At 41.2% G+C, this 26720-nt stretch overlaps 1 protein-coding gene across 1 annotated transcript in view; it reads left to right on the top strand.

Moving 5' to 3' along the window:
- The window catches only part of COL22A1 (collagen type XXII alpha 1 chain), a 200051-nt gene that overhangs the window by 35280 nt on the left and 138051 nt on the right, over nt 1-26720 (top strand). The window contains exons 3-6 of the mRNA XM_053982357.1: nt 15909-16020; nt 22859-22982; nt 25012-25287; nt 26294-26374. Of these exons, the coding sequence (XP_053838332.1) occupies nt 15909-16020; nt 22859-22982; nt 25012-25287; nt 26294-26374 (593 nt within the window). The remainder of the gene's footprint in view (nt 1-15908; nt 16021-22858; nt 22983-25011; nt 25288-26293; nt 26375-26720) is intronic.

The raw sequence follows: 26720 nt of genomic DNA, 5'->3' as shown, positions 1-26720 counted from the left end.
CTCAAAATAGGGTCTCCTTCAAAATTTGGCCCATTTTTAAATTCTATCAGATGTCTCAGGACCTTGTATAATTGAGTTTTCAGTTTCTTTAAAGATGGACACTTCACAGATCCTCTGGGCACTCTTCCAGTTTTGTCAGTATCACAGTGATTTTTTTTACCCACTATGTTAGGTAATTCCATAAGGAGAAATTAATTTTTTGCAACATCTGATCAGGCTGATCATTCAGGGCTGTCATTTATTTGACCTAAGGGATATCTGTTCACTGTAAATGTTTATTGTTGCATTCAGTGTCTTAACAACAAATTAGTTACAGCATTTAATTAAAGGTGACAACTTCAGTCCCTCACCAACAATACAGAGGATTGTAGAAGGCTCCTGACTGCTCCAATATGGTGGGGAAATTATTTATTTCTCATCTTGTTACTGGTGATCAGGAAAATGTGTGCCTCCTCCTTGGAAAAAATGGAAGAGATAGTCTGGGTCTGCTAAGGATTGTTGTGCTGCTGGAGATGGATCATGTAAATCAAAGTGCTGTTCCACTCCTTATGTGCTCCTCACTTACTCTATAGCATTTTTTGAAGTCTCTGGGCTCCTGGGTCTGATTCCAACAGAACAACATTACCTTCTTCCAGCTAAACTGGAAAATTTCAGTTGGCCCACTGTGCTGTGCTTCCCATTCCAAAAGGATGTGTTGTGCTGAAAGGCTTTTGTGTTCTACCCCAAAGGGGACTGCCCTTCAGCTTTGAGGCACAGCCTGTGTCCTGCTCCCTCACACTTGGGAGGGATGTCCAGCTCTGGGATGTCTGTGGGTGACACCACAGGGGAGTCTGTTCCTCTGCCACCCAGCTCCTCATATGTGCAAGGATTTCAGTTAACACCTGTGCCTTGTGCTCCATTAGGAACCAGAATTGATCCTTGCCCAGCAGGCTCCTAACACTGAATTTCAGAGCTATATCTTGCACAAGTTTGTTTATAGATGGACACAAAGTGCAGTCTCATGGACTAAACGTTGCAGTAAATCTCATTTTGGGGACAGAGAAAAGGGTATTTAAAATCTTCTTAGATTTAACATCTTTTCCTCTCTCAGAGAGGGACAAGACCTCAGAACTGAGGGTCAGAGTGCCAAAAATCTTTCTGAGGATTTTTTTTCCTTATATTTTTATTGGGTGAAATGCAGCAGCAGAAGGCACAGACAATTGTTTCACACGGGGCATCACCAATTCCAGCCCTTTCATGTCTACTCTACCTGCATACAAGTTCTATCATGACCTGGTACATTTAGTTCTCTGTTTGCATTTAAGTGGATGAATTGAGTCACTCTGTATCAGCAGAAGTAAAAATAGAAGCTAAAACATAAAATGAGCTATAAAAGGAGGAACTCTGTGAGATAAAGGGAAACAGTGGTGTGGCTGAGGTGGAAGATTCATGGGATTTTGTTAAGTCAGAGGCTGAGAATAGGAATGAGGGTGGCTCCATGTAGAATCAAATAGCTACATCAAAAAAACCCATTGTGATCTGGAGGAGAGCCAATGCTCTAAACTGCTATTTTCCTTTTAAAAGACAGATGATTTCTTTTCTTTAGACAAACAGGACTAAGTAAATCTCATCTATCTGCTTTTGTTGAGTACTGCATTGAAAGTCACTGCTAAAGTGAAAAAAGGTAGAGATAAATAAATGTAAGTGAGACAGAAACTGCCTGACAGGGAGACAATAATGAAGTTTCTGGGAAAGGGAATAATGAGTAAGAGTGTGTGCAGTGATGAAGTCCTTCAGGGTCTAGTTTTAGGTCTAATCTCCCCTGTGAGTTTCCACTCTATGGATCCGGATCAATGGCTTCAAAACTCAGGGATTTTTTTCCAACTAACTTGGTCAGTTTAAAAGGCCTGTTTTGGTAGGTATGGATCAATATCAGGACTATAAACTATAAACTCCTCCTGTGGGAACTGACAGGGTCTTAGTCAGCAAATGTTTGTATATCACAGTCCTGTAGAGCTGGGGAAGATGCAAAGGTTGTTACTGGACAAGGTAGAGAAGGGAAGAATTCCTGAGACTGGACAGGGCTTTTGGTTGCTGCTCATCTAGAAAAGTTTGCTCAGACCTCCTTAGTTCAGGAAAGATGGATTCAGCCTTGAGGAGTTCTTAGTGTGTTCAGGAGCCAGAGAGAGGCAATTAAAATCCTGGGTTTGGTTAATCTTGCAGTGTGCAGGTGGAAAGGGGAGATAATATTGCTCTCTGCTAATAAATCAGGAGAACAGCAGGAGGGAGATAGGGGAACCACTCAAGCTGAAGGACAAAGGCAGCAATAGGAAATGACTATCAGCTATTTAAGACATATATTCAAGACATCAGAAGAAGGCTTGAAGCTGTCAGAGATATGAAGCACTGGGACAAGAGGTGAAGTAGTACTAATGGAGACAAAGAAATGGTGATGGATAGTCCTGAGTCCTCTCAGAGCAGAGGTTTGTACTCTCTGACCCTCTGGTCTCAAAGCATTTAAATAAGAAATCTCCAGCTGTAGCATTCAGGAAGGGTTGCATGAGCAAGAATATATAGGCAGCTTTACTACTGAGAAAATTTTGTCAGTGAAGTGAAGCAGCATCTGCTTAACAGTACATAACATGTGAATTCAGAATATAACACTGAATATGTTGCTGAATGCATTAGAAAAAAACAGGGAATTTTGGAAGAAAGCAAGGAATCTGCTTAGAATATCACTTTTTCTTCCAGGAAGTCTGATATTTTAAACTAATGTTTAATAATGGTTTAAACAAAATCCTTAGAGCATTCTTGTGGGCACTATGTTTCAAATGGGTTTTTTGGAAGAGAAATAAAGACAAAAGAGGGTTTAACTCATCTGCCCTAAAATGCTCAATAACACCCCGTCCCCCCCTTATTGTATTTAATACCTCTTATTATGCTGAATTGTCATTTTCATCCCATCAGCATTTAAGAAAGGGTCACGACCAAACAGGAAAACACAATGATAATATTTTGCATCCTGCAGTTTTGCATCCTGCAGATGTGACCTTTGTGTATTTTTAGGAGGCATAATATTGCATCAAAGCTACATATGTATGTTATTTAAAATTAATTATACTTGAGGTTTTAAGACTTCACATTTGAGTTATTTGTATTTTAGACTAGACCTGCTGGATATGGGATTTGGTTGCAGAAATCTGAATGATCCCTAGAATTAAGAATGAGCTGAGCTCTAGTCCTGAACATTACCAGAGGAGAGAATACTCCTCAACAGATACTGGCTTCTGCTTTCAGGAGACTCTGCCATGGAAGTAAAGAAAGGCCTGAAGTGATTTCCACAGAGTGCTAAGAAAAATAAACCCTGGGGAAGGACAATTCCAGCCATATGGCATTAAACATCCCACACTGGATGGTGTTAATGAGGCAAGGGAGGAACATGAAAGCCCTGACTTTAACTCCTAAGTAGTGACACAGTTGTGTGTGTGAACAACAGCAGAAACTGCATTATGGGCTGCACCACACATTGACCTCAGCCTCCAACTCTCTTCTCTGACTCCAAAACCTCCATGTGAAAATGACCAAAATTCCAAAACATTTATGACCTGTATGTTTCTCTGTGACTCTATAAAGGGTGTTTGGGCATTTTATGAGGAAGGCACTGGTTGTAAAACTAGTCCCCTACAATTACAGACTGCAGTGGCTGTGTTTAGCTGTCAGTGTGTCTCCAGTTCCTGTGGTTTGCAGCACAGGGTTCACATTCCAGAGATGCCAGTGACTCTCTAGCTAATTACAATATCCCTGGGACTATTTATATTTGTCCACTAAAGCACATGGTAGCATGAGAAAACTGGAGTGTCCAGGCTTCTGGACCTGCAGGATGAGAGCATTCGACTGATGTCCTCCTGGGGAGAAAAAGTGTATTTGTGGTGCCTGTGTGACAGGCATTGTGCCCTCCCTTTGCACTTGGCAGTCTCCTTGGGAAGCCCCCAAGGTGCCAGTGAATAGTCCATGAAGAGCTGCAGAGATTTGTGAGGGATCGCTGCCTTGGGACAGAGGGTGCAGAGACAGAGCGGTCACCAACAGAGACTGCCCGTGTGCAGTGCTGGTGGAGCTGGCTCTTGGTGCAGACACCACCACTCTCCATCCTCGGGGTTATGCACACACAGGCAGGACTGAAGCAGCTGTGACATTTGGGAGAGAGAGGCAGAAGGATGAAGCTTTGCTGTGCCGTGGCACAGTTGCTTTGCTCTTGTGTTTTTCAGTGACCCATCACTAGGCAGTGCTAATGGGATAGGGCTCAGGGTTTCTTATTTCCTCCTCCCCCCACAGTTTCTCTAGGAAGTCCCCCAGAAAACGTGAAACTGGTCTGAGCTGAACTTGAAACTGAGTTCCTGACCTACAGACATCTGGCAATATTGGATATAACTCCTGAGAAGCAAACAGGGAAAAGAACAGCTGACCTGTAACTGTAGTCACAGGAGTGTCTCATGCCAGGTAACAAGTGACCAGAGGAAATGCCTCAAGTTGTGCCAGGGGAAGTTTTGTTTGGGTATTAGGGAAAATATCTTCACTGATAGGATGATCAAGAATTGGAACAGGCTGACCAGGGAACTGGTGGAATTGTCACCCCTGGAAAGATCTAAAGGCATGTAGATGTGGCATGTGGGGACATGGCTTAGTGATGAACCTGACAGTGTTAGGTTAATGATTGGACTAAATCTTAGAGATCTTTTCAACCTTAATAATTCTGTGATTCTACCATTCTACTGTGCAATAGTTAATCTCAACACTCTGGCCTAGATCACTGCATTTAAAAGGTCTTTGAAGTTTTTCAGAGATTGACAAATGGTTCACTTGTGTTCAAAGGCATTTTAATATCCGGTAACTCTAAAAAAACACAACAGGTCAAGCAGTCCAATAATTACCAATAAATAATTTGTGGTTCTAAGCATAGCCACTGCAGTCCTGTGGGCTGGCTGTAAACTGTGCATGCCCAGTGTCCAGACCCACCAGTTATCCAACATGGGAATCTTGGTTTCTTTAGGGTTTGTGTGCCAAGGAATTTCCCTTCTACAGGAAACTGAAGAATTGGTAAGTGAAAAATGCACAGTCACCCCAACAGGGAGTGGGGAGTCACCAAAGTGTGTATTGGGCTTAGGAGCCTGGAAATACTGGAGCTTCCTCTAAAGTATGCACAACCAGGGTGACACCAACAGAGCTGGGGTGAGTTCTCTGAATTAGATAAAAGCACGTTTTAAATTAATCATTTTTCTTAATATTGTCAGAGATGTAGCTGTTACACAAAGACCATGGATCTCAGTGGATTCCTGACACTGTGAATGATCTGATAACATCAGGTCTGTGCTGGAGCAGGTAGCCTGGCTGAGCTTCTCAAAAATGACAGGAAATATAGAGAAGGAAAGCTTAACTTACTTTAAAATGTGCTTCTGCAGGAAGTAAACTGGTAACAGCAGAGCAGTCCCTGTGAAAACCTTTCTCTGGTTTGAGTCCCGGCAGTGACAAATTCTGACATCTGCATTCACAAAGAAGGTTTAGCAAGAGTTAATCATGCACATGAAAGTGATTCTTTGACTGGTAGTATTTCTCCCAGAAGTTAAACAATCTAGGTAGTTTTCTTATTCCAGTGCATTTGAGATTGATGAAAAGGAAATAAATTCAATTTTGACTGTTCATAGCCCTAGAAGCAACTAATCCTTTGGCTATAAAAAGACTAATAGGTTGTCTAACTGTGATATACTTTTAGATATTTTTCAGTCCAAATATTTTAAATTAATTCTCCTTCAGAAACCATCTCATGGATTTTTTCATCAGTGCAAGCTTCCAGGTTATTGTGGACACATAAGAGGAAGAAGGCATATATAGAATCTGAATAAAATATTCCTAATTCTTGGAGTTAAATTCGTCTGTCTGATGAGAATTGTCTCTGATGACAGCAGTGCACAGGTTTTGGGGTAGGTCTAATCTGTTTTGTACTGGTCACCTGGCATAAGCAACCTTGACAGTCTCCTAAAGAGTAGTCCCTATCTGCTTTCATGTTACGCCTTGTTCACCACACCTAAAATTAATGGGAATATTTTTATTTTCATGAACAGCTTATTGGTCAAGTTTTCTTACAGCCCAGGCAGCATTACAGGGAGAATCTAGCAGGTCTTAGTAAGATGCTTTTCCTTAAATATATTTTCTTACCTTAAAAGTAATACTAAAAATAAAAAGTAATTGCTTGTACTGAGGTCCTCCCTTTCCCACTGCTATCCCAAGGGATGACTTTCCACATGTGCCATTTCATGGTTTTCTGGAGGAACACAGAGCACCTTGACACCTGAGGAACTCAAAAGAGGCTTTCAAAATAGAGGAACTAATTAAAACCAGAACCTAATTCAAATAGTCTCAGGTAATTCAGCTGGTACAAGCCTATCTGGCACACAAAGGACATCAAAGGAGTAATGAACTCCTGTTTAATCTTGTAAATCACTGGAGCAGGAAGGAGCTGAAAGAGGGCCTGTGGCACCAAGCCGAGCGTCCATTACTGAGAAAATGGAGATGACTTCAACACAAGAAAAGCCTTCAGTAATGAGCCAAAGAGTTCAGTGTCAAAACCAGCTTTCAGTGTTGTTCAATATGCCACTTGCAACTGTTTGAAAACTGAAGAGGCAGAAGGGTAAGAGAGAAGCAGGGGACAGATGTAGATAAACAGAAAAATTCACCACATAAAGCAGTGTGTTATTAACATGGGATCAGGTGTTGAAAGGTGCTGCCTCAGAGGCAGCTGCTGTATACATTAATTTATTTCCTGTTTTTACAGCACGCTGGGAGTTAGATTACAACAGTCTTTACACAAGGTGGGGTGGCTAGGATTGTGTATTCACTTACTTGCTTCTTTTTTTTAATTCTCTCTCCCATATTTGGCATAATTTTCTTACTGGTTTATATTTGTTTTATCTTTCCTGAAGTGTTATCTTTTCTTTCTTGTGCAAAGATACCAAGTGCTGTATTTTCCCCCTCTGTTTTGGCTGAAACTTTAGACTGCTGTTTTTGAAAGAGTAGCCCCATATTTCAGTTCAAAGATTGAAATACCTGTTCACCTGTCTCACTGCCTCTGGAAGATTGCTCCTTTTTGAAGTATAACTCCATTGTATACCTCAAGTAACATTTCTGCTTCTTATAATCCCAAATGTGGATTGGTGCTCGAGCTGACATCAAACTCCTTTTTGTGATCTGCATGGGACTCTTGTGTCTTGTTCCTTTCCTGTGGCCAAGGAAAAGTAGAAATTGTGTCTTCCAGTACTGTGAAGGAGAGTAAGCAAACCAGGAACAGTAAACCAACAGCCTGAGTGGTGGCATCATGTACCAGGGGTAAATCTGATATATAAATTTTGTAAAACTGAGACCATCTAAAATGTGCTCTAAGCCACCTTATTGAGTATGACCTAGAAGGTACTAGGCTTGCTGGAAGATACCTCTTTCATGCTGGGGTAAGACCTGTTCCATCTGCTTTAGCAAAACCGCATCATTAGCTTAAGCTCTTAGCTGCTCTCCCTATAGGAATGTGGGGATCTGGTGAGAAGAAAGTTGGGTCAGCATGAAGTGTTGCTTGAATCCCAGCTGGAACATCAGTGGAAAAAAAGGTTAATAGCTAGAATCTCTTTAAAGCACTCTTGAGACCCTTAATCTATGGACTCTGGAAAGTTTTATAGTTCCAAAATTCCCTTGCAAGTTTCTTGTAAAATTTAGCTAACTAATTTTTTAAGTGACCTGTTCAACCCATTTAGTCACCACTGCAGTGCTTCATGCAGGGCTTGTGGGCAGCCAATAAATCTCTGGTTTGTTCCTCCAGAGATGCAGTTCTTAATGTTTTGGGGGTAAGTCAGGGAACCACTGCTGACTGATGATGATGAATCAATCTGCTGGGAGAGCTGAATTACCCATGCAAAAATAAGCTGCTTCTTTTTCCATCTTTGCTTGAGAGGTAGAATACAGTGAAATAAACAGGGCAAGAAGACAGAACTCTTATTCTTTGTAAGCCTTTGGAAGTAATTTCTTCTGATAGCTGGAGATAGCTGGAAAAAAAATTTGTACAAACATTTGCAATGGCACAGGTCTAAGCAGTGTGAGCTGCAAGACTCGTGCACCTCCTCTTGTGCAATGCGTTTGACACTGTGCTGCATGACATGCGTGTCCCTAAATTGGAGAGACATGGATTGGATAGATGGAATTGGATGGGTTGGCATTCAAACTGTCATGGTCAGTGGCTCGATGTCCAAGTGGAAACCAGTGGTGAGTGGCGTTCCTTGGGGCTGACCCTGTTTGACATTCTTGTAGTGACACGGACAGTGGGATTGAGGCATCCTCAGTTTTGTTTGCCGAGCACACCAAGCTGTGAGTGCAGTCACACACTGGAAGGAAGGGACCTGGAGAGGCTGGAGAGGTGGGGCTGAACCTCATGAAGTTCAGTCAAGTACAAGGTCCTGTGCGTGAATCAGGGCAAGCTCAAGACCAAATCCAGGCAGAGAATGTATTGATTGCAGCCCTTTAGGAGAAGGACTTGGGGGTGCTGGTGGATGAGAAGCTCAACATGTCTTGGCCATGAGCACTTGCAGCCCAAAAGGCCAGTCGTGTGCTGGGCTGCATCCAAAGCCCTCTGGCAGCAGGTTGAGGGAGGGGATTTTGCTCCTCGATTCCGTCCTCGTGGGACCCCATCTGGAGTGCTGCATCCAGCTCTGGGGTACCCAACAGAAGGAAGGACATGGAACTGTTGGAGAAAGTCCAGAGGAGGCCATAAAGATGCTCAGAGGGCTGGAACATCTCTGCTGTGAAGACAGGCTGAGAAATCTGGGGATGTTCAGTCAGGAGAAGGGACAGGGCCAGGGACACTTTCTTACAACCTTCAGTACTTAAAGAGGGCCGAGAAGAAAGCTGGAGAGAGACATTTAAAAATGCTTGTGGCAATCAGACAGGGGGAAGTGGCTTCAAACAGGAAGAAAGTAGGCTTAGATTAGATGTGGTCGAAGATCTTTTGAGATGGATATTTCAGTGCAATCTTAAAAATGTGCCTAAAATCTGGTACTTGCTCAGCTCTTGTCAGGATTTCTTTTCCTGTGGAGGAAGAAATGTCAGGAACAGCAAAAATACTGTAGCAGATAATGGCTTCTGTAACAATAACAGCAACACATGCTGAATAAAGCAAATGGTCTCTCCTTTGGGATTCAGACTCTTCTACTCCAGCCCTGAATTGAACCACATCTTGGCTGTCCAGAAATAGCTGCTTTCAGCATAGAGCACTGTGGAAGACAAGGATGCCAAATGTTTAGATACAGGAGGAAAAAAATAACCTCATCTACACTCTACCTTGACATGACTGATTGCTAAACCTATGACATTAAATAAAGCATGTAACCTTAATTTATGCCATGACAGCTTATTTTTTCCTCATTTTTTAGGTTATACATTAGAACAGAAATGAACTAAGGTAACAAAAACAAGGGCTCCTTACAGTGGCAATAACCTTGCAGACTACACTGGAGGAGTTAAAAGGTTCACTGAGGGCATACAGGCTCTTCCCTTTGGGCACAGGAAATCTGTGAAAACTTAACTTTCAAGAGTGCAGAGATGTTAGACAAGTTCATGTATTTGCTGAAAGCCTCCCAGGTGTTACTGTTTTCCATAGGAATTCATACACTGAATAAAGTTCAGTGCCATTGACCATCCTCCAGTAAAAGTAGCATAAGCTATTTTATCACAGGCTGCACAGATTGCTGTTTTCAGAAGTGTCAGTGAAGCAGCAGGTGATGACAACTCCCCTGATCGTGGCCATTGGTGACACTTCATCAATGCATAGACAAGGCTGATAATTCAGCTGGGAGTTTTAACAACAGCAGAGGATGGAGCATTTCCTGCAAAAGCTGCTTTGTTTGATATTAGTGCTCATGGCTGGCAATCCACTGTAGTAAATAAATTCCAGACACCACACTCGAGGCTGTGATGTCCAGTGCCTTTCCTGATCCCTTTCTCAACCACTTTTCACATTCCTCTCCAGGTTGTTGTCTCACCAAAAACTTTCACAATTAGAAGTAGACCAGTTGTTCCTCATGTGGGTGTTATCTTGGGATCCTTGGGAACACAAAGTGAGAGACTTTTTTCAGAAAGCTGTTTTTGGCAAAATGAGAAGTCAATGACTCTGTCCTGCTTTGAGAAGCTTTTCCAAATGTGGTCACTGCTGTGTTTTCTGGCTCTTAGAAGTTACATTTTTTGCTCTCTTTTTCTGTTTTTTTGTGGGTTTTTTTGCCCTGAAGACAGGAGAGTCAGGAAAATCTCAACATGCACAACAGCTTCCACCATGCTGCCCATCTAAGATCCTTAATGGAGCCAGGCAAAAATACAGCCCATATTCAGAGCAACCAACCCTGTCCGCTTTAGTCAGGTCTTCAGATAAAAATCTTGAAACAAACGTTGTAGGATCACAGAATGAGTACAGAGCTGTTGGATCACCCTTTGGCCATGCTTTCAGGTGTTGGGTGCACTGTGGACATTTGTCCTGTAAAAGAGAATCTGGCTGCATGTTGCAGTTAGATGATGTATCACTTGTCCAGTGCCAAGTTTTGCCATCTTCTCCCTGCAACAGAAATATCTGGGTGTGTTTTCTGATTCTGGAAAACAGGCTGCTTCCTGTAAGGGGGTCATAACTCTCAAGCAGTGAGACATTAGGCTGATTTGATCAGCAGAGCAGTGCATAAGAAATTACTTTTCAAGCCAAGTATGCTGTTACAAATCTGAGCTTCTCTTTCAGCTGACTGTTTTAATTTTAATATGGACTAGGGTCTGCTGGCTTTCAGGAGATGTAATCATGTTAGAGGGTTTCAGTGGCCACATATTGTTTTAGAAGGTCTAATGAAGTAAGAGGCTTAAGATCAAAGAGCATCTTATTAAATGCCATGTTTATGGCATTACTGATTAAGCAGTTTATGAGCCATTTGGGAAACCACACCTGCCCTGCTATACAAAAAGCCATCTTTTAAATCAAAGCAGCTGAGAACAGGAAAATCCTATCTTTCACCCTGTGCTTGGACATGGTGCAAGAGGTAACAGCATCTTTGCTCTTGCTAATTTAGGCAGGTCTGTTCTTTTCCATTCACTTGTAGAGAAGACTAGGAAGTTACATGTGGCATCTCATTTTCCATATGCTACTGAAAATATGGTGCCTCCTTGGTGATGGGAAAACCAAAGAATAGATTATTTGTGCTGTAACTCCAGCAGAGAAATGCTGTGTGACACATTTAACTCTTTGGGGAAAGATCTCATTAAGCAGTTTTTACTGTACTGTTAGTGAACAAACACGGCTGGGTGAAATGTCCTGGTGAGGTGTTGCAGAAATGATCACAGCATGGCTTATTTTTTACATTAATATTGTAATTCAAGGCTAAAAGGTCAAAATTAAAACTTCCATGCTGTCTCCCTCACAATCCCTGTTCCTTTCCTAAAGTCAAGGGAACATAATCCACGCAAAGGGCTTCCAGGCACACAAAGTAAACAAAATGACAGTAATAATAGTAGTAATATTAGTACTAACAGTAGTAATACTACTAGTAGTTGTAATAGTGATGATAATAATATATTTGCTTGTCTTTCAGCTGAAACAGTCATAGAGGTTCCCTTAATTCACAAATTCATTTGGAGGTTTGCCAAGGTGTGTTTGCTTCTTTGTGTGTTCCACTTGGGTAATCTGCCTTGAGTACTTTCTCAGCTCAAACAATAATATTTTAGGTTTGTTTCTTTCTTTGTTCTTCAGAAGAGATTTTGAAAATCATAGCTGATTAATCAAGCTGAATTTAAAAATCTGCAACCTTTACGCATTTCTGATGGTAAATAAAGCAATGTGAATGTAAGTTATTTGGGATTTGTTAACATTTTTGTCCTCTTTACCTCTGCTTTACTCACTGCACAAAATGGATAGCATTCCCTGTAAGCAGAATATATCTTAGACAACTTCAGTAAAAATTCCTGTCTGTATGAGCTCCCTTTTTGCTGAAAGGAAGGAGGCACTCCAGGCAGGGGTTCAGCCTGTCTTCAAGACGAGTTGTCTTAATAACTCCTAAATTTCTCTGCTGACTCACAAGGAAACTGAGGAAACCTGCATCCATCATATGGCTCCTTTTCAGACAGCTAAAATTAGGTGAGATGCATCTCATTCTTGGCAGAGTTCTTAATTTTTTAGTGTATGGCCTGATGACAAAATTTTGTAATTTTCTTTAAATCTTCCAATAAAAAGTGTCCCTTACCTTTAAGGGCTTTGGTTGTAAATAGAGTATCCAAGAGTGGAGCTCATCTCACCAGCTGGGCAATATTTAAATTTGGCACAGAATAAATTAATAGTGTGATTAAAGTAAAAAAACCTTTGCTTTTGAGTGTGACACACCTAAGGACTTAACTTTTCCCTGGATCTACATTTAATTTTTCAAAGAGCCATCCTCATTCATCAATTAATTAAAAATAGAGAAAGCAATTTATTTTGAATTTGCCAATCCATAGTCTGAATAAAAGAAAAAAAAAAACCCTATTATGATTTACTTTTGTGCTTTATCCAATCCTAAATGTAAATGGGATTATGTTGTAATGACTTATTTTCATTACACCAAATTCTGTTTGCAAAGTAGTTTTGATAGCTGTGTTTATGTTTCATGGTGTTATATAGGCTTTTAAAAGTGCATTTTCATAGGAAATTCAGGAAAAAAGAAGAGATTGATTGAATCTGATGCTTGTTTCCACTGGAAAAGCATACCAGTGTGCACAGCTTCAGAGTTGCTCATGATGTGAACGTTCATTTAAGTTGTCAGAGATAACAAGAGCAGCTTTGGGTCTGAGCTAATGATGGGAAAACTTGGCAGGAACTTCTTGTCACTGTACTTTGCACTTGTGCATTTTTAGCAAGGGAGCTTTACAAGACCCGTGAAGTGAGCAGGATTTCACAGCTTGGAGCCTCTGGTGACTGGACATAAGGATGTCACCTGGGCAGCATTTCAGCCTTCTCCATCCACAGCTCCTCTCCTGTGAATGATTAACAATTTCCTTGCCCAGTCAGAGTGGTCTCCTCCTGCCAGCAGCACTCAATTACTTCCCTCAGCTCCTGTGGCTGCTGTGGATGAGGGATATGTACTGCGTGGTGGAATGAGCTCTATGGAAAAATCACGGAGCTGTTTGTGACAGCCAGGAGGGAGCTCTCATGTTCTGGTGGGGTCTGTTTACCCTGATTTACAGCTGCAATCGTGGCTGATTGGAGTGTGTCAGAGGGGTGTATCACTGGAGTTGCTGCAGAGGTGATTATGAGGTGCAGCCATGAGGCCCTGGAGCACTTTAACTGCTTTATTTGCCTTCCCAAATGCCCAGTAATAGCTGAAAATAGAGTGGACAAAAAGGAAAAGCTGTTGACAGCCAGGAAAGTTACTGTGATACTAAAGGGCTCAACTTGGCACCAGACAGCCATTTCTGTCTTTGCAAACAATTAAGATTATATTTCCTCAGAAGAAGTAATTTCTTCAGAAAAAAGTCCAGAAAATTATGGAAGCTTTACATTTTATTTGCTGTTTGCTATTTTGATTTGCCTAGGTACTGGCCCACACAGGTTTTTGCAACTATTTATTCATATAAATGTGAAGAATAATATCATTAGGTTGGTGCCTTTTCCTGTTGAAGTTGTTTTCAAGCTCTGCAGTGCCTTTCAGCCTGAAAGGTTGAGGAGGACAACTAAGAAACCCAAGAATCTTCAGGCTTAATTTAATCACATAAAAATGCTTATCTATCCTAGAAAAGTTTTAAGAGCTCACTAACTGAACAAAGTTTAGAGAAGTGCCATAGTTTAAAAGCAATTTATCCAAATAAGCTACACTTATGTCACCAAGTTTGTGTGCTGGAATTACAAAACCAGGAGTTAATGTGTGTAATTGTGCATGTGTGAGGGGGAAATAATGTTGGAATAGCCTGAATAAAATTAAAACACATATTCTCTGCTCAGTTGCTCACAACCTGCCTTTTACAGTGCCTTTGCCTCTAACTCCACAGTGTGTTTGGTTCTGGGAGTGGCTGATAGTTTGGATTTGCACCCTGTGGAGCCAGATTGGAGCTAAAAGCAGGATGTTTGCGTCCACACAGTTCTGCACCTCCAGGAACTGGATGCATTTGTGGCACCATTGTACCCCCACTGTCCCTCTCAGGGTTTAGCACCTGGGACTTCATGTCACAAAACTCTGTGTTCCTTATGGCTTGGGACCATATTGATTCTGGAGCTACATAGACTCACTTGTGGGTTAAGCTTTAAGTTTAAAATGGAACTAAATCTTTAGCTTAAGATTGAGCTAAAAATACCTTGTTAGAACAAAGTCAGAAGCTTTAGGCAACTGTCTTCCACCAAGATTAATACTCATGATAAATGGTAAATTGATTGGACTAAGTTGTATTAAAATTATATGAAAAGTGTATGTGGTCAGGTTTCCTGGATAAGGAGTTTTCAGTAAAGACCTGGACCATTGGAGTGGATGCACAGTGGAGGTCCATGAAAAAGATGAGAGGGCTGGAATACCTCTGCTGTGAAGAAATTTGGAGAAAGTTGGGGATGTTCAGCCTGAAGAAGCGAAGACTCCAGGGGGACTTTCTCATGGCCTTTCAATATATGAAAATGTCTTGCAAGAAAGAAACAGACCTTTTATCAAGGCCCATAGTGACAGGACAAGGGGCAACAGTTTAAAACTGAAAGAGGGTAGATTTAGATTGGAGATATAGAATTAAATTTTTACAATGAGAGTGGGCAGACACTAGGCCAGGTTGCCCAGAGAAGTTGTGGATGCCCCATTCCTGGAAGTGTTCAAGACCAGGCTGGATGGAGCCTTAAGAAACCTGATCTAGGGGAAGGATCCTTAAGAAACCTGATCTAGGATCATCCTGCCGGTGATCTCTGACCCGATCAGCAGCGGAGCAGCCAGGGATGGGTCAGAACAACAGCCTGGAGGATCCGCAGGGCACGCGGGGGAATGCTCCGGTCTCAGTAGCACCACGGTGGTGTTGTAACATGGAGCAGCAACAGACAAGAGACGGGTGCAACTGAAGTGTCAAAACTGAAGATATTTATTAAATAAATAAAACGGGTGCAAAACAAAACATAACATTCTGCTTCAGATGACCCCACAGTGGGGTTGATGCAGATATATATGGTCTCTCATAGAAGGTTCTGGAAGCCTTTTGGCCAATCACGAGCTGTTCATCTGTATGGCCACTCCCAGTCAGTCCCAGATTCCTTTGCTCTTCACAGTGTCATCTGTTGTGACTTCTCTTCTCCCGAGACTCGGTGTTGGTACTGGGACATTGAAGCACCGACTGTCGGCTGTGTGGTCAGCTCTCAGCCCGTCCCCTTCAGGACAAGCTACCACACCTGCCCATGGCAGAGCGGTTGGAACAAGATGATCTTTGAAGGTCTCTTCCCACCCAAAACATTCTGTGTTTTCTCTTACTCTATGAATAAATGTTTCAGTCTGCACCTGTGCATTTTTCTGGGAGTTAATGAATTATGCAGCATCTTCAGGATGTTGTGTCACTGCAAAAAATAGCTACTGATTTCTGGAAACTCTGCTCAAGCTTTTGACAGCTTGAATTTAAGCTTGGTTTTGAGTTTTTGGGCTGAGAGCATTAGATCATATCACATATCAGAATTTTGTTTGGCTTTTCCCAACAAGAACAAGACTCATTTCTGAAGTGCTGTTTGTAGGCTAAGAGATTCATGGGAGTACAATTGGAGGCATGTCCAACTACCTGATTAATGTATTTTATTTATATTTCTGTAATGCACAGGATTGATTAATGTCTTTTATTAATTTATGTCTTTTTAATGTCTTTTATAATAATTAAAATATTTCTGTAACACATAGGATTTGACCTGATGGATTCATTCAGTGTGAAGCAGATTTTTGGAATGAAAGAAGATGGCATTCAGAGTGCCTATGTACGGCTTGGAAGCTTTCCTGTTGTTCAGAAAACTGAGTGAGTACTCTGGGTTTTCACTTTATTTTCATCTGAACCTCTGCCTTACATTATTTGGTTCCTCTAGGTTAACTTTGTAGTAGTTAACTGGTACCTACAGGTAAATTTCTGCTTTTCAGCAGCTGTTTCAGTTCAGCTGGCACAGAATATGCACAACGTGGTCAGGAGTCTCAGCAGGAACTACAGGCTCCATCCTGGCAGAATATGAGTTGTGTTTGGTGTAGCTCAGTGGTTCTGAGGAGCAGTATCAAGATATTCACAGAAGAACTTAGGGTTACATAAATAGTTTCTGAAGGGAATATTGAATATCTCACTCCCATTGAGATAGAAATTTACTAAAGACAAGAGACCACTAGTTGGTAGATGCTGTGACCAGTTAGCAAATATGGATTCTGGCCTATTAGAAGAATGAGCAGTTTTTAATCCTGTGTCAATATGGAGTCAGCCCTCAGAGTCTTTTAGGACCTAAGGCTGCCAGTTGTGTCACAGTTTATCACAAATGTTTCTTTGGATTGTCACTTGAGCCCTGCTAGCATTAGCCTTGAAAAGAGTGAGTGCATAATTTCACTGAGTAACTACAAGCCATAGATTGAATTGTCATCATTAACATTTTTGCAGTAAATTTCTCAGTGCTGGGTTGAACTTCAGCTTAAAAAAAAAATCAATACTTCTTTTCTTTCTTATGGATGAGGGCTGTTATTTTTTATTCTGTTTTTAGCTCTTTTTCTCATCTCACTGCATTTTTGAGATTATCCTATGAATTACATTTGCTTGATTTTGCAATATTTTTTTTTCATCCTGGAACCAACAGGATTGATGTGCTCTTTTTCCCTCCCCCTCTTTCTCCATGTTAATACAATTTAAAAAAATATAAAAATATGATATAATGAGAGGAAAACTGTTTTCTCTAGAGTCCATAAATGATATCAAGTGTAAGGGTAAATAGAGTCATGATCAGCGATCTGATTCAATGCAGCGAGCTAAAGACATCTTAGGTTTGGGATATGTATAACTGGTCTGAGTGTGGATAGGAATAAACCATAAACCTTTTTCACTTGGATGGTAAGAAACCTATTTCATTTGTCTCACTGTGATCTCCGGGTTCTGGGTGATACTATGAAAAATTGAGCAATTCTTAGAGTATAAACAAGAACTGTCAAGTATGGGCTGATAACCTTCATATCACACAGCTCAGTAACCACTGCTGCTGTGTCCAGCCTTATTTTCCATAATTCAGTAGGTAGAAATGGAGTGAATGACAGTTTGAAAATCTGTGAAGCAAATGTAAGGGTGAGAAATCCAAGAACTGCAGTGTAGACAGGTAAAATTAAGAAACAGCCAACAACTGAAGGGATCATTCTCCATAGGAACCTCTGGGAAATCAAATCTTGGTAAAGGGTCTTTGAATAAGGGTCATGGTAGGCTGAAAGGCAGTGGCTACTTGACATCAAAAACCAGCAGGGAAGAAAGGCGTGCTTTTAAGGATTAATCTAATTAACCACTGAACAAAATTAGCACAGATTACAGAGAGCTGTCCATTTGAATTCCTTTTTCAAAGTAAGGGTTGAAGAACTTTGTTGTTGTTGCTGTTTCTGACGTTGTTTTCTCAGAAAGGCTGAAGGAGTGAAGCCAGACCAACCAGCTATGACGGCTTTCCATCTGCTCAGATTACACCAATTTATTTGTTGTTGCTGCTGCTCTTAAAATAAGCAGAATATTTTATCACCCAGGACAATTAGAAGTAAAACATCCCTAATCTGTAGATTGAAATGAAGAAAATTCCTTTTGAACAATTCTGAAATATGGAATTCAAGGAGGATTTTCACATTTTCAGCCTTTTGTATTGTAACTTTCACACTCCTATGATTTGGGAATGAACCCAGATGGATATAACCATGGAAGGTGTTTGCATATTTGGTTCATTTTAGCATTTGTATGCCAGGACTCTGAGATGCTGCATATAGGGTCATTGCTCACAGAAAATGAAATCTTGTAAAGCTGCACAAAACCGATAACTGGAATAATAAACCAAACAAAAACATCTGTCGTGGCTCACAGATAACCTCCAGCAAGGTTTAGCAACTGATAGCAGCATCTCATAATTAGATACAAAATCATTGACTGAGTAATATATGTAATTCACTTTATTATCTGCTTAAAGGATTTGTATTCTTTTATACAAGCAATAGTACTTTTACAAAGTGCCAGATTAGCTGTCTGGGAAATGTGCCTATTCATCTTCTGATCTGTAACCTACAACTATGAACTTTCTTCCTCTTTGTGTTGAGGCATCATCTGTGAGCAAACAAACCTAGCAGCCAGAGATTGGCTTCAGTCAAGGACCTGATCACTGAGGGACTCACAGGGCTCTGTAGCTGTCTGAGGACTGGCCCCAGAATCTGGCTGGTGGTTTTTCCCACTCCTTATGTAACTGGGGCTGTCCTACTGCTTGTTCATGGCTCCTCAGTGGATCTTCTGGCCAAAACTCTGCTGCAGACTTTTGTTTTTGGATGCTCAGGCTTGTTTCTCATTACTGGTGTCTTGCCTAATGCCAAGATGTTGGCTCACCCTTTTGTTCTGTATCTCCTAGTTGTGACTCCAGGGCTATCCTGCTGGCCATGTCCATCCTCAGTTTTCTCTTGCCTGGGGTGGTTTCTCTGCCTGACTTGACCATGATCTTGGCTACCACCTCACAGAATTACCTGATGCTTGGCCAAGGTTCTGGTCATCATCTATTTGCTCTTTATATTGGCACAGTGTTGTACCAATACAGAATCTCAGGTTGTTTAGGGTATGATAACTTGGTGTGTTTTTCTGTGTCTCCTGATGTCAGCTTTGACTTCATTCACCTGCCTTAGGTTTCTCCACGAGTTCCTGCCCTGGTCTCATCATTTGTCCCCTTCCAAGAGAAGAAATTGTACAAAAAGCCACCAAAAACTCCCACACTGAATGTGGAACCTGTTGAAAGCTTCCTATTTTTCTTACTTTTCCCAAACAACTATTTGATATTAAGAAGAGCAGAAAGAAAAAAACTTGTTCAGCTTAGAGAAGGGAAGACTCAGTGAGGGAGGATCTTACCCATATGTATAAATATCTGATGGGGAGGAAGCAAAGAAGACAGAGCCAGAATCTTCTTAGTCATATTCATTGACAGGACAAGAAGGAATGGGAACAATTTGAATCAACGAAATCTAAACACAAGAAAAGTCTTTAGATGAGATGATCTCAAGAGGTCCCTCAGTGTCTCCTATTTCTAACAAGGTAAAAAAGATAAGCATGATGGAGGTGGAATGACTGAAGGCTTTTTTGGTCTTGTAGAGAGTAAAGGACTGTAGGGAGAGCTGAGAAACACAGAAAAGACTGCAGCAAGCAGAGGAGAACAACTTGTTCACCCAGCTTCTTATGGAAAAAAGTTGTTTTGGGAAAATTAAATGACAGCCAGTGAGATTTAGGACAGATTACTTCTTTTTTTACAGCATTCAGGACAGAGAAGGACAGGAAGAAATTACCTAGAGAGGATGTATCTATTCCATCATTGAGGTTTCTGAAGTAGAAGTCAAAAAAGATGTCTGCCAAGGATGCATGAGACTCATCCTTCTATAGCCTTTTTATTTTCCATTCCCTTTTCTTTTTTCTTGTTTTTTTTTTTTTTTTTTGTTTTTTTTTGTTTTTTTTTTTTTTTTGTTTTTTTTCCCTACTGTCATTCTAAGAGCCTCTGGTGATGTGAAGCATGCTTAAATGAACTGGCTTCCCCAACTTGGTTTTGCAGATCTTATGGGTTACATTTCATATTAGCAGGCTTATCTGTTGTAAAATTGATCAAATTGCTCAAGTACATTAACTACACTCTACTTCACCAAATGTAAAAACCCTATTAAATGTTGTTGCATTCAGTGTCTGAAATCAGAACTGATAATATAATTTTTTCCATAGTGTTATTATAGATGTAGGATCTCATGCTTATTTTCACAGATGAAAGCTCTTATTGCAAATTAAAGCATGTGAGAAGGTCGCTATACATTGAAAACCAGCAATGGTTAAAACAGTTTTCTGCCTTCTTACTAATTTTTTTTTCTTGTAAAAGTTGTGATTCACCTGACCTTGTAGTTGAGTTAATTGACTCTTAGACTAACCTGCAGCACTGGGGGATTCTTTTGTCTGGGAGTTTTATAAGAGCCTTTTTTGCAATCTATCCTGTTGTCAGAATTATAGACCAAGGAGCTGGCAGAATGCTCCCTGTAGGTACCAGCCAACCAGCAAAGTTCCACAATATCTATCATCAGTTCAATTCAGCCTTGTGTGAAAGAAGAACATAAAACATTTCTGGGGACAGCAACTCCTGCTCTTGGATCCCCAAGTAAAGCTGAACTTCTAGATGCAGAAAATTTTTAAGTAAGGAAATAAGTTAAAACTGCTAAACAAAGGTTTTGTTATTTATGTAGCAATGCAGCTCTGTAAAAGATACAGGGACAAATGACTTCAGAAACAGCTTTTATCACATCTTCAAAGCAAAGAGAGTGCCTTCAGATTTGCTTTTGGCATTAAACCTTTCTCTGTTGGGAACTTGCAGCTGGTTCCTCGGCAGCTTTAAAAACCAGTTGAGGATGGCAGGTAATGGGTCATTATGGCTTTCTGTCAGTTTGAATCTACCTGATGGGCTGTTTGTCAGCCTTGTGTGATGAGGTGTGGCCAGACTCACTGGGATGTTTAGGTACCTAACTCGCAGTTATTTCTGTGGGTATTAAACATCTGAAAACCCTTTTTGAAATTAAGCTTGCATAATGATACTCCTGTTCCCAGCTCAGAGCTGTCCAGAACCATAAAATTGTTAATTCTGGAAAAGCCCTATAAGATCACTGACTGCAACTGTTATGCTACACTTCCATGTTCACCACTAAATTATGTCCTCAAGTGCCATATCCACACTTTTCTATGAATATTTCCAAGGATGGCAAATCCACCACTTACCTGGGTAGGCTTTTCCAATGCTTGACCACCTGGATAGTAAAGAATTTTTTCCTAATATCTAGTTTAAGGCAACCCTCCTTCCAGATCCTAGTTCTGTTCACTTCCAGGTGCTCCTTCTGGCCCTTCTTGTAGATTTGCTAACTTCCAGTCAACTGGGACATCTCTGGTTAAAAAATCTAGTACCAAGAAGTGAGACAGGCTTGTGCCCTCCTAAAGGAAGGATTACTTAAGGGAGCTAGTAGGAGCCTGGTTCAGTTTTCTTTTATGTTGGAAGGATTCAGAGAGTCTCTGTCTTCCCAGAGGGAAAACCAACTTATAATGGTGCATATACTGCAGGAGTACTTTATACAGCAAAAGCCACATTAGTGGATGAAACCAGAGTGTTCTTAATTTATAACTTGTCTGAAAAGACAGGAGATTCAAAGCACAGATTAAAATATTATCAAGTATTTTGGCATTAGGAAAGACTGGATCTCAACCTTTGCTGCAACTGCAAAACAGTATTCTGGAAATTTAGAGGACTTTTTGCTTTTAATACAATTAAAGGCTTCTAGTTTTATGTGCCTTGGACTGTGCCAGTTTTTGCATAGTGATGGATTATGTTAATTATTCATTAGGACCACGTTTCATAGTTTGTTTTTCATTAATTGCTGCCATTAGGTTTTGTTTTGTATTGAGTGCTTATGCCTGACTCCTCAGATGTCCTGAAGCAAAGACATGATATTTATGCAGGGTTTATTTGGGAATGATCATAGGAGCAGGTTGGCTTGGGCATGAAGAACAATGTTAACTGTGACTCTTCAGGTGGGAAAAGAGATGGCTTAGAGGCATTACAAGCAAAGTTTGAAAAGTCATGGATGGCATAAAAGATAGAAAAAGAATAGGTTCATTGTGTTTTCCCTGATAAGAACTGAGTTAGGTCCTAAACAAAGAGCAGGAGGCTCATTATGCAATGGGCAGCACTGGGTGATTCCTTGTCAAGTGATGTTGTGAATGTCAGAAGTTTATCTGAGTTCAAGGGGAGGATGCAGAAGTCTGTATGAGATAAATCCATAAAAAGCTATTGATATAAAAATTGCATTTGTCTCTGAATTAGACACCTGGATTCCAAAGATCTGGAAGTATGAGAGAGATGTTTTTTCTGTTCATTCTCATTCTTAGGCATCCAGTAATGGCTAGTAACAAAAAAAAAAAAAATGGGATACTGGATTAGTTATTCCTTCTGTCCCATCCTGCATCCCCATGACAGGTTTTATGATAGAGAAAAACAGATTTTTGGTTACTTCATGTGTTTGCTTACGTGCAGGGGTTGTGGTGTCACACTGAGTAAATCTCTGCCTGATATGTTTTCAATGTTTGATTTGAGAAACTTCTGTTATCCGGGGCTGCCAGCTAAGGAACATCTTCTTGGAAAGACATGAGCTGTAGTGCCTATTTTGGGGCAGACATTATAATATTTGTTGCTAGAATTTGATACAATTAGAGGGTTTTGGGTGTTCCTGGCCATTCTCAGAAGTCACAAGTCTCCAGTGAATCTGGAACAGAACAGAATTATTTACAGGTTTCAGGAACTGAGGCATGAAGTGAAAAACAACCTTTTTAACATGATAGATACTCAACTGCAGATTTCCATTATATTTTAGCCAATTTGAGAGCTTCACTATTGGAATGATGAAAGGGCTCCATAAAGGCAGAACCTGGAGGGCACAAGCTCATGTTCGTCTCTCTTCAGGCTTCCAAATAAAGCAGATTTTTTAGGAACTATAATGATATTTTTAGAGAGCATTGCTGAGACATGAAGAGAGTTTTAGAAGTTTTGCTTTTCACTGCTAAGCCTGATACATTGCTCTCTTTCCCCTCTCTGTACCAGGGATGTATTTCCACAAGGCCTGCCTGATGAATATGCCTTTGTAACTACCTTCAAATTCCGGAAGGCTTCCAGGAAGGAAGACTGGTATATCTGGCAGATTATTGACAAATACGGCATACCACAGGTAAGAGGCTCTTTTACAGCCAGCAGGAACAGCCGTTTTTGTTTTTTTTTGCCATGAGCCAGTTTTCTTGCCATAACCTCCCACTCCTTTTTCTTGTGAACTGGCAAAAATCCTGTTACTTTTTCAGTGGATTTTGCTGCAAATAATTTACCTTTAATTCAAACCTCAAATAAATGTTTGTATATATACCTTGGTTCTTATTAGGATGCAATGAATGTGTTAGTTGGAAAGGGGGACAAAAAATACCATCCTTGCTCTTGAAACTACTGTTGAGTTTTCAGTTGTGTTGTTCAGATAGTTCTGCTTAGGGAACAGGAAAATATTTTGCCTTTTCGGAAAAAGGTTGTCACATGGATGTACTACAGAGCAGTGAGTTATGTCAGGTTTTGCACAGCCTTCTAGGTGACTTGTAAATGCATTATGAGTTCCTGCTCTGGGTGTGGGTGTGACATCTGTTATAGTTCCAAAACCCTGAGTCCTGGCTGCTGCAAAATTTTATTAAATAACTTTTTTTCAAGTACTCTCAGTTTCTCAGAAAAAAAATACTATAAGCAAGTAGTAAAGGGCTGTCTGTCCCTACACAACATGTTCTTAGCAGCTTGGTAGAGTTTAGGTTTTTGAGGGTGCTTGAGGAGGGAGTGATTTGGAGGGGCTGTGCATTTTTCTGCTCAGCACCAAATATAGTGGTGATGGCATTACACAGGACTCTAAAGTGGGCTGTCAGCATGGGCTCACATAGCTCTGTAATTCAGTATTGCTGCTTTGGGACTGCTATTTAAAAGGATTTTGGGAACTCTCAGTGAAGAATAGGTGCAGTCTGAAGAACTGGATAACTGGGTTTGAGACAGTGGTAAAAGGTTTATATGAATGTTATTATCAGCTGCAGCTTTGTTAAATGAAATGTGATTTACTGTGCCACATGCATTCCTAGTTGCTGCAGAGTGAGAATGTGTCTATCACTCAGTATTTCTTGCAGAAAATTAAAAACTTGAACTGCTTAGTTATGAAGAGAGAAAAACACTCATTATTTCCAGTAATAATTTCAAAAGTGCCTTAAATTATGGTGCCAGAAGTGCCTTAGAGCCCCATGAGCCTCATTTCATATGGAGTTGGTCGTGGTTTGGCCGCTCCCTTGCAGACCTGCACAGCTCACAGATGCAGATGCTCCTGAGCCAGCACTGATCCAAACTGGCATTCCCAGCCAGCACAGTGCTCAGCTGCATGGAGAAGTTGGGTCAGATGTGGATTCAGCCTACCCTGGGCTCCTCACATCACTCACAGCACGGTGCCAAGGTGGCCCAAACTCCTCCCTGCTCTGCAGCTTGGGGACACACCATTCCTGGCTCTGCCTGCTCCATTCCCTGCTGCTTGCTGGTAACTGCCTGACTTTGGTAAAAGAAGATACCAATTTGTAAATTAACTCAAAGTTGCATGTCTTCAAAAAACCTATTTTTGCCTGCTCTGTAGCTTGCAGTAGAGAGGATGGGGTGTAGTTTTCTGTTCAAAGCACCTGAAATAAAGTGTAGGCAGTGCCACAGCTCAGCAGACTGGTTTCATATGAGGTATTTTTCCATATCCCATGGGACAACTGAGGACATACGATGGGAGTAAAGAGCCTGCAGTGGAGGAAGAGGAGGAAGTTGAAGTAGTGGCGGAGTACATAAGGTAGAGGGATCCAAACCAGGTTTGGCTTTGGGGAGGTGCCTTTGGGGAGGTGCCCGTGACCTGCACTACCACCCAGCCATGGCAGCAAGGTGGCTTGTGCTGAAACCGTGCCAAGGATTATACTCACAGGAGGAGGCTTTGGTTGGTCATGGGTCTGCCCCAAAGCTTGTGGAGCCCCATCTTATTTACCAGCACAAGTGTGAGCTCCCTTTCCATATCTCCCACAAAATTCCATCCTCTGCTCTTTGCTTTCTCACCACAGCCTGTGCCATCCCTGGCTTTGGGGTGTGGGTGAGGATGGAAAGCAGTCAGGAGGAAGGAGAAGGCTTTGTTCCTCAGCCAAACCCCTTCTGTTTGCTTGCAGGTGTCGATCAGGCTGGACGGAGAGAACAAGGCTTTGGAGTACAACGCCGTGGGGCTCACCAAGGACGCCGTCAGGGTGGTGTTCCGAAGCGCGCGGGTCAGCGACCTGTTCGACCGCGGCTGGCACAAAATCGCCCTCAGCATCCAGTCCAAGGCTGTCTCGCTGTACATAGACTGCAAGCTGGTGCAGGTGCTGCCCATTGAAGACAGGGAAAACATTGACATTCAAGGAAAGACTGTGATTGGCAAACGCTTGTATGACAGTGTCCCCATTGATGTAAGTACTGCACTTGATGATTAGAGCTGGGTAAAGGTTTGGGTTTGCAGCCTGTGAGGGAATGGGGTTATGTTGTAATTGACCCTTTTCCTGAGTCAGCATTGCTGAAATGTTACCAGTGTTACATAGCTAGGACAGATTGGCACCTTATGATGTACAAAACTTGCTGTATTTTTATGAGACTGTATGTCCAAAACAGGGATTAAAAATGAGAAATTTATTTCATCTTTCTGCCTAGTCACAGAATGTGCTACAGTTAGAAGCAGAGACAAAATCGTACATAAATATCATTAAACATGGGTACTGAACTACACAGAAAAGTCTTCATCTGATCTTGGCATTATGAATGTTTCCACAGGTGATAGAAAGAGATGGAGGAAAAAAGGAAGCTTGTTAACTCAAGAGAGTTGTGATATATTCTCCATTCCTCAGATATTAAATGACCCTTAGTACAAATGAACCAAAGTCAAGACACACAGGCTGATTGTCCAGCAGCAGTGTTGCCCTGGTATAATTTATGTGTGATAGTTTAGTATTTCAGACTTGTATAATCTTTCTTGGCTGTGAAAAACGGATGGGATGTGCATATCAAATGTGTTCATAACAGTTCTCACACAGGAATAAATGGTCAGAAGATGCAAGGCACAACAGGAGGAAAACAGACCTTGTGTCTAGCTGAAATTCTAGGAAGGATAGACATGGCCAGGATATGTCTTCTCAGACAGAAGTTTGGCCAGAACATGGGGATTTGTGTGAAAACCTGCACCAGAATTTGAATAGGCATTTTCAGGGTTGTATTATCTCGGCTCTTGTAGCATGCTGAGGTATTGGTCTGTTATTGATAGGGAGAGATAGAGACTGACTACAGGATCCATAGAACTGCTCTAAAGTCAGCACCATCTGGTTTTTGTTTGTGTTTGCCTGTGCTGTTTGTGTCCAAGCAAAAGGACGCAGGGTCTTTAATAATTCACTGTGTCTGAGACTGCTGCCTCCCTTTGTCTCCCAGTTTGATCTTCAGAGGATGGTGATTTACTGTGATTCCCGGCACGCCGAGCTGGAGACCTGCTGTGACATTCCCTCTGGACCAGTAAGCTGCTTTTTGTCATTTATTCATTTTCACATGAACACTCTTCACTGAAATCTATTACATAAATCAGGGAATATGCAGCAGTGTGGGATTATAATTTTGTTTAATAAAGGTGATTGAAACCTCACTGTGGAATTGGCAGTGTAGCAGCACCAGAGGAGGACCACTACAGAGGGATGAGTATGAGGAATTTGAAGTTTCCAAGTTCCTCTTTCCTTGTCAAACTGTCAGGGGAAACAAAACCCTGAAGTGATGATAGAACAACAGAAATGCAGCATGAAATATTCAACATGTTTCCCACTGGTTTCATTTGGAAACAGCTAAAAACCGTGCCAGTTGCAGCTTA

This window comes from Vidua macroura, chromosome 1 (genome assembly GCF_024509145.1).
Source record: "Vidua macroura isolate BioBank_ID:100142 chromosome 1, ASM2450914v1, whole genome shotgun sequence".
Lineage (NCBI taxonomy): Eukaryota > Metazoa > Chordata > Aves > Passeriformes > Viduidae > Vidua > Vidua macroura.
Note: the sequence above shows the minus strand (reverse complement) of the source record. Positions and strands in the feature narration are given on the sequence as shown.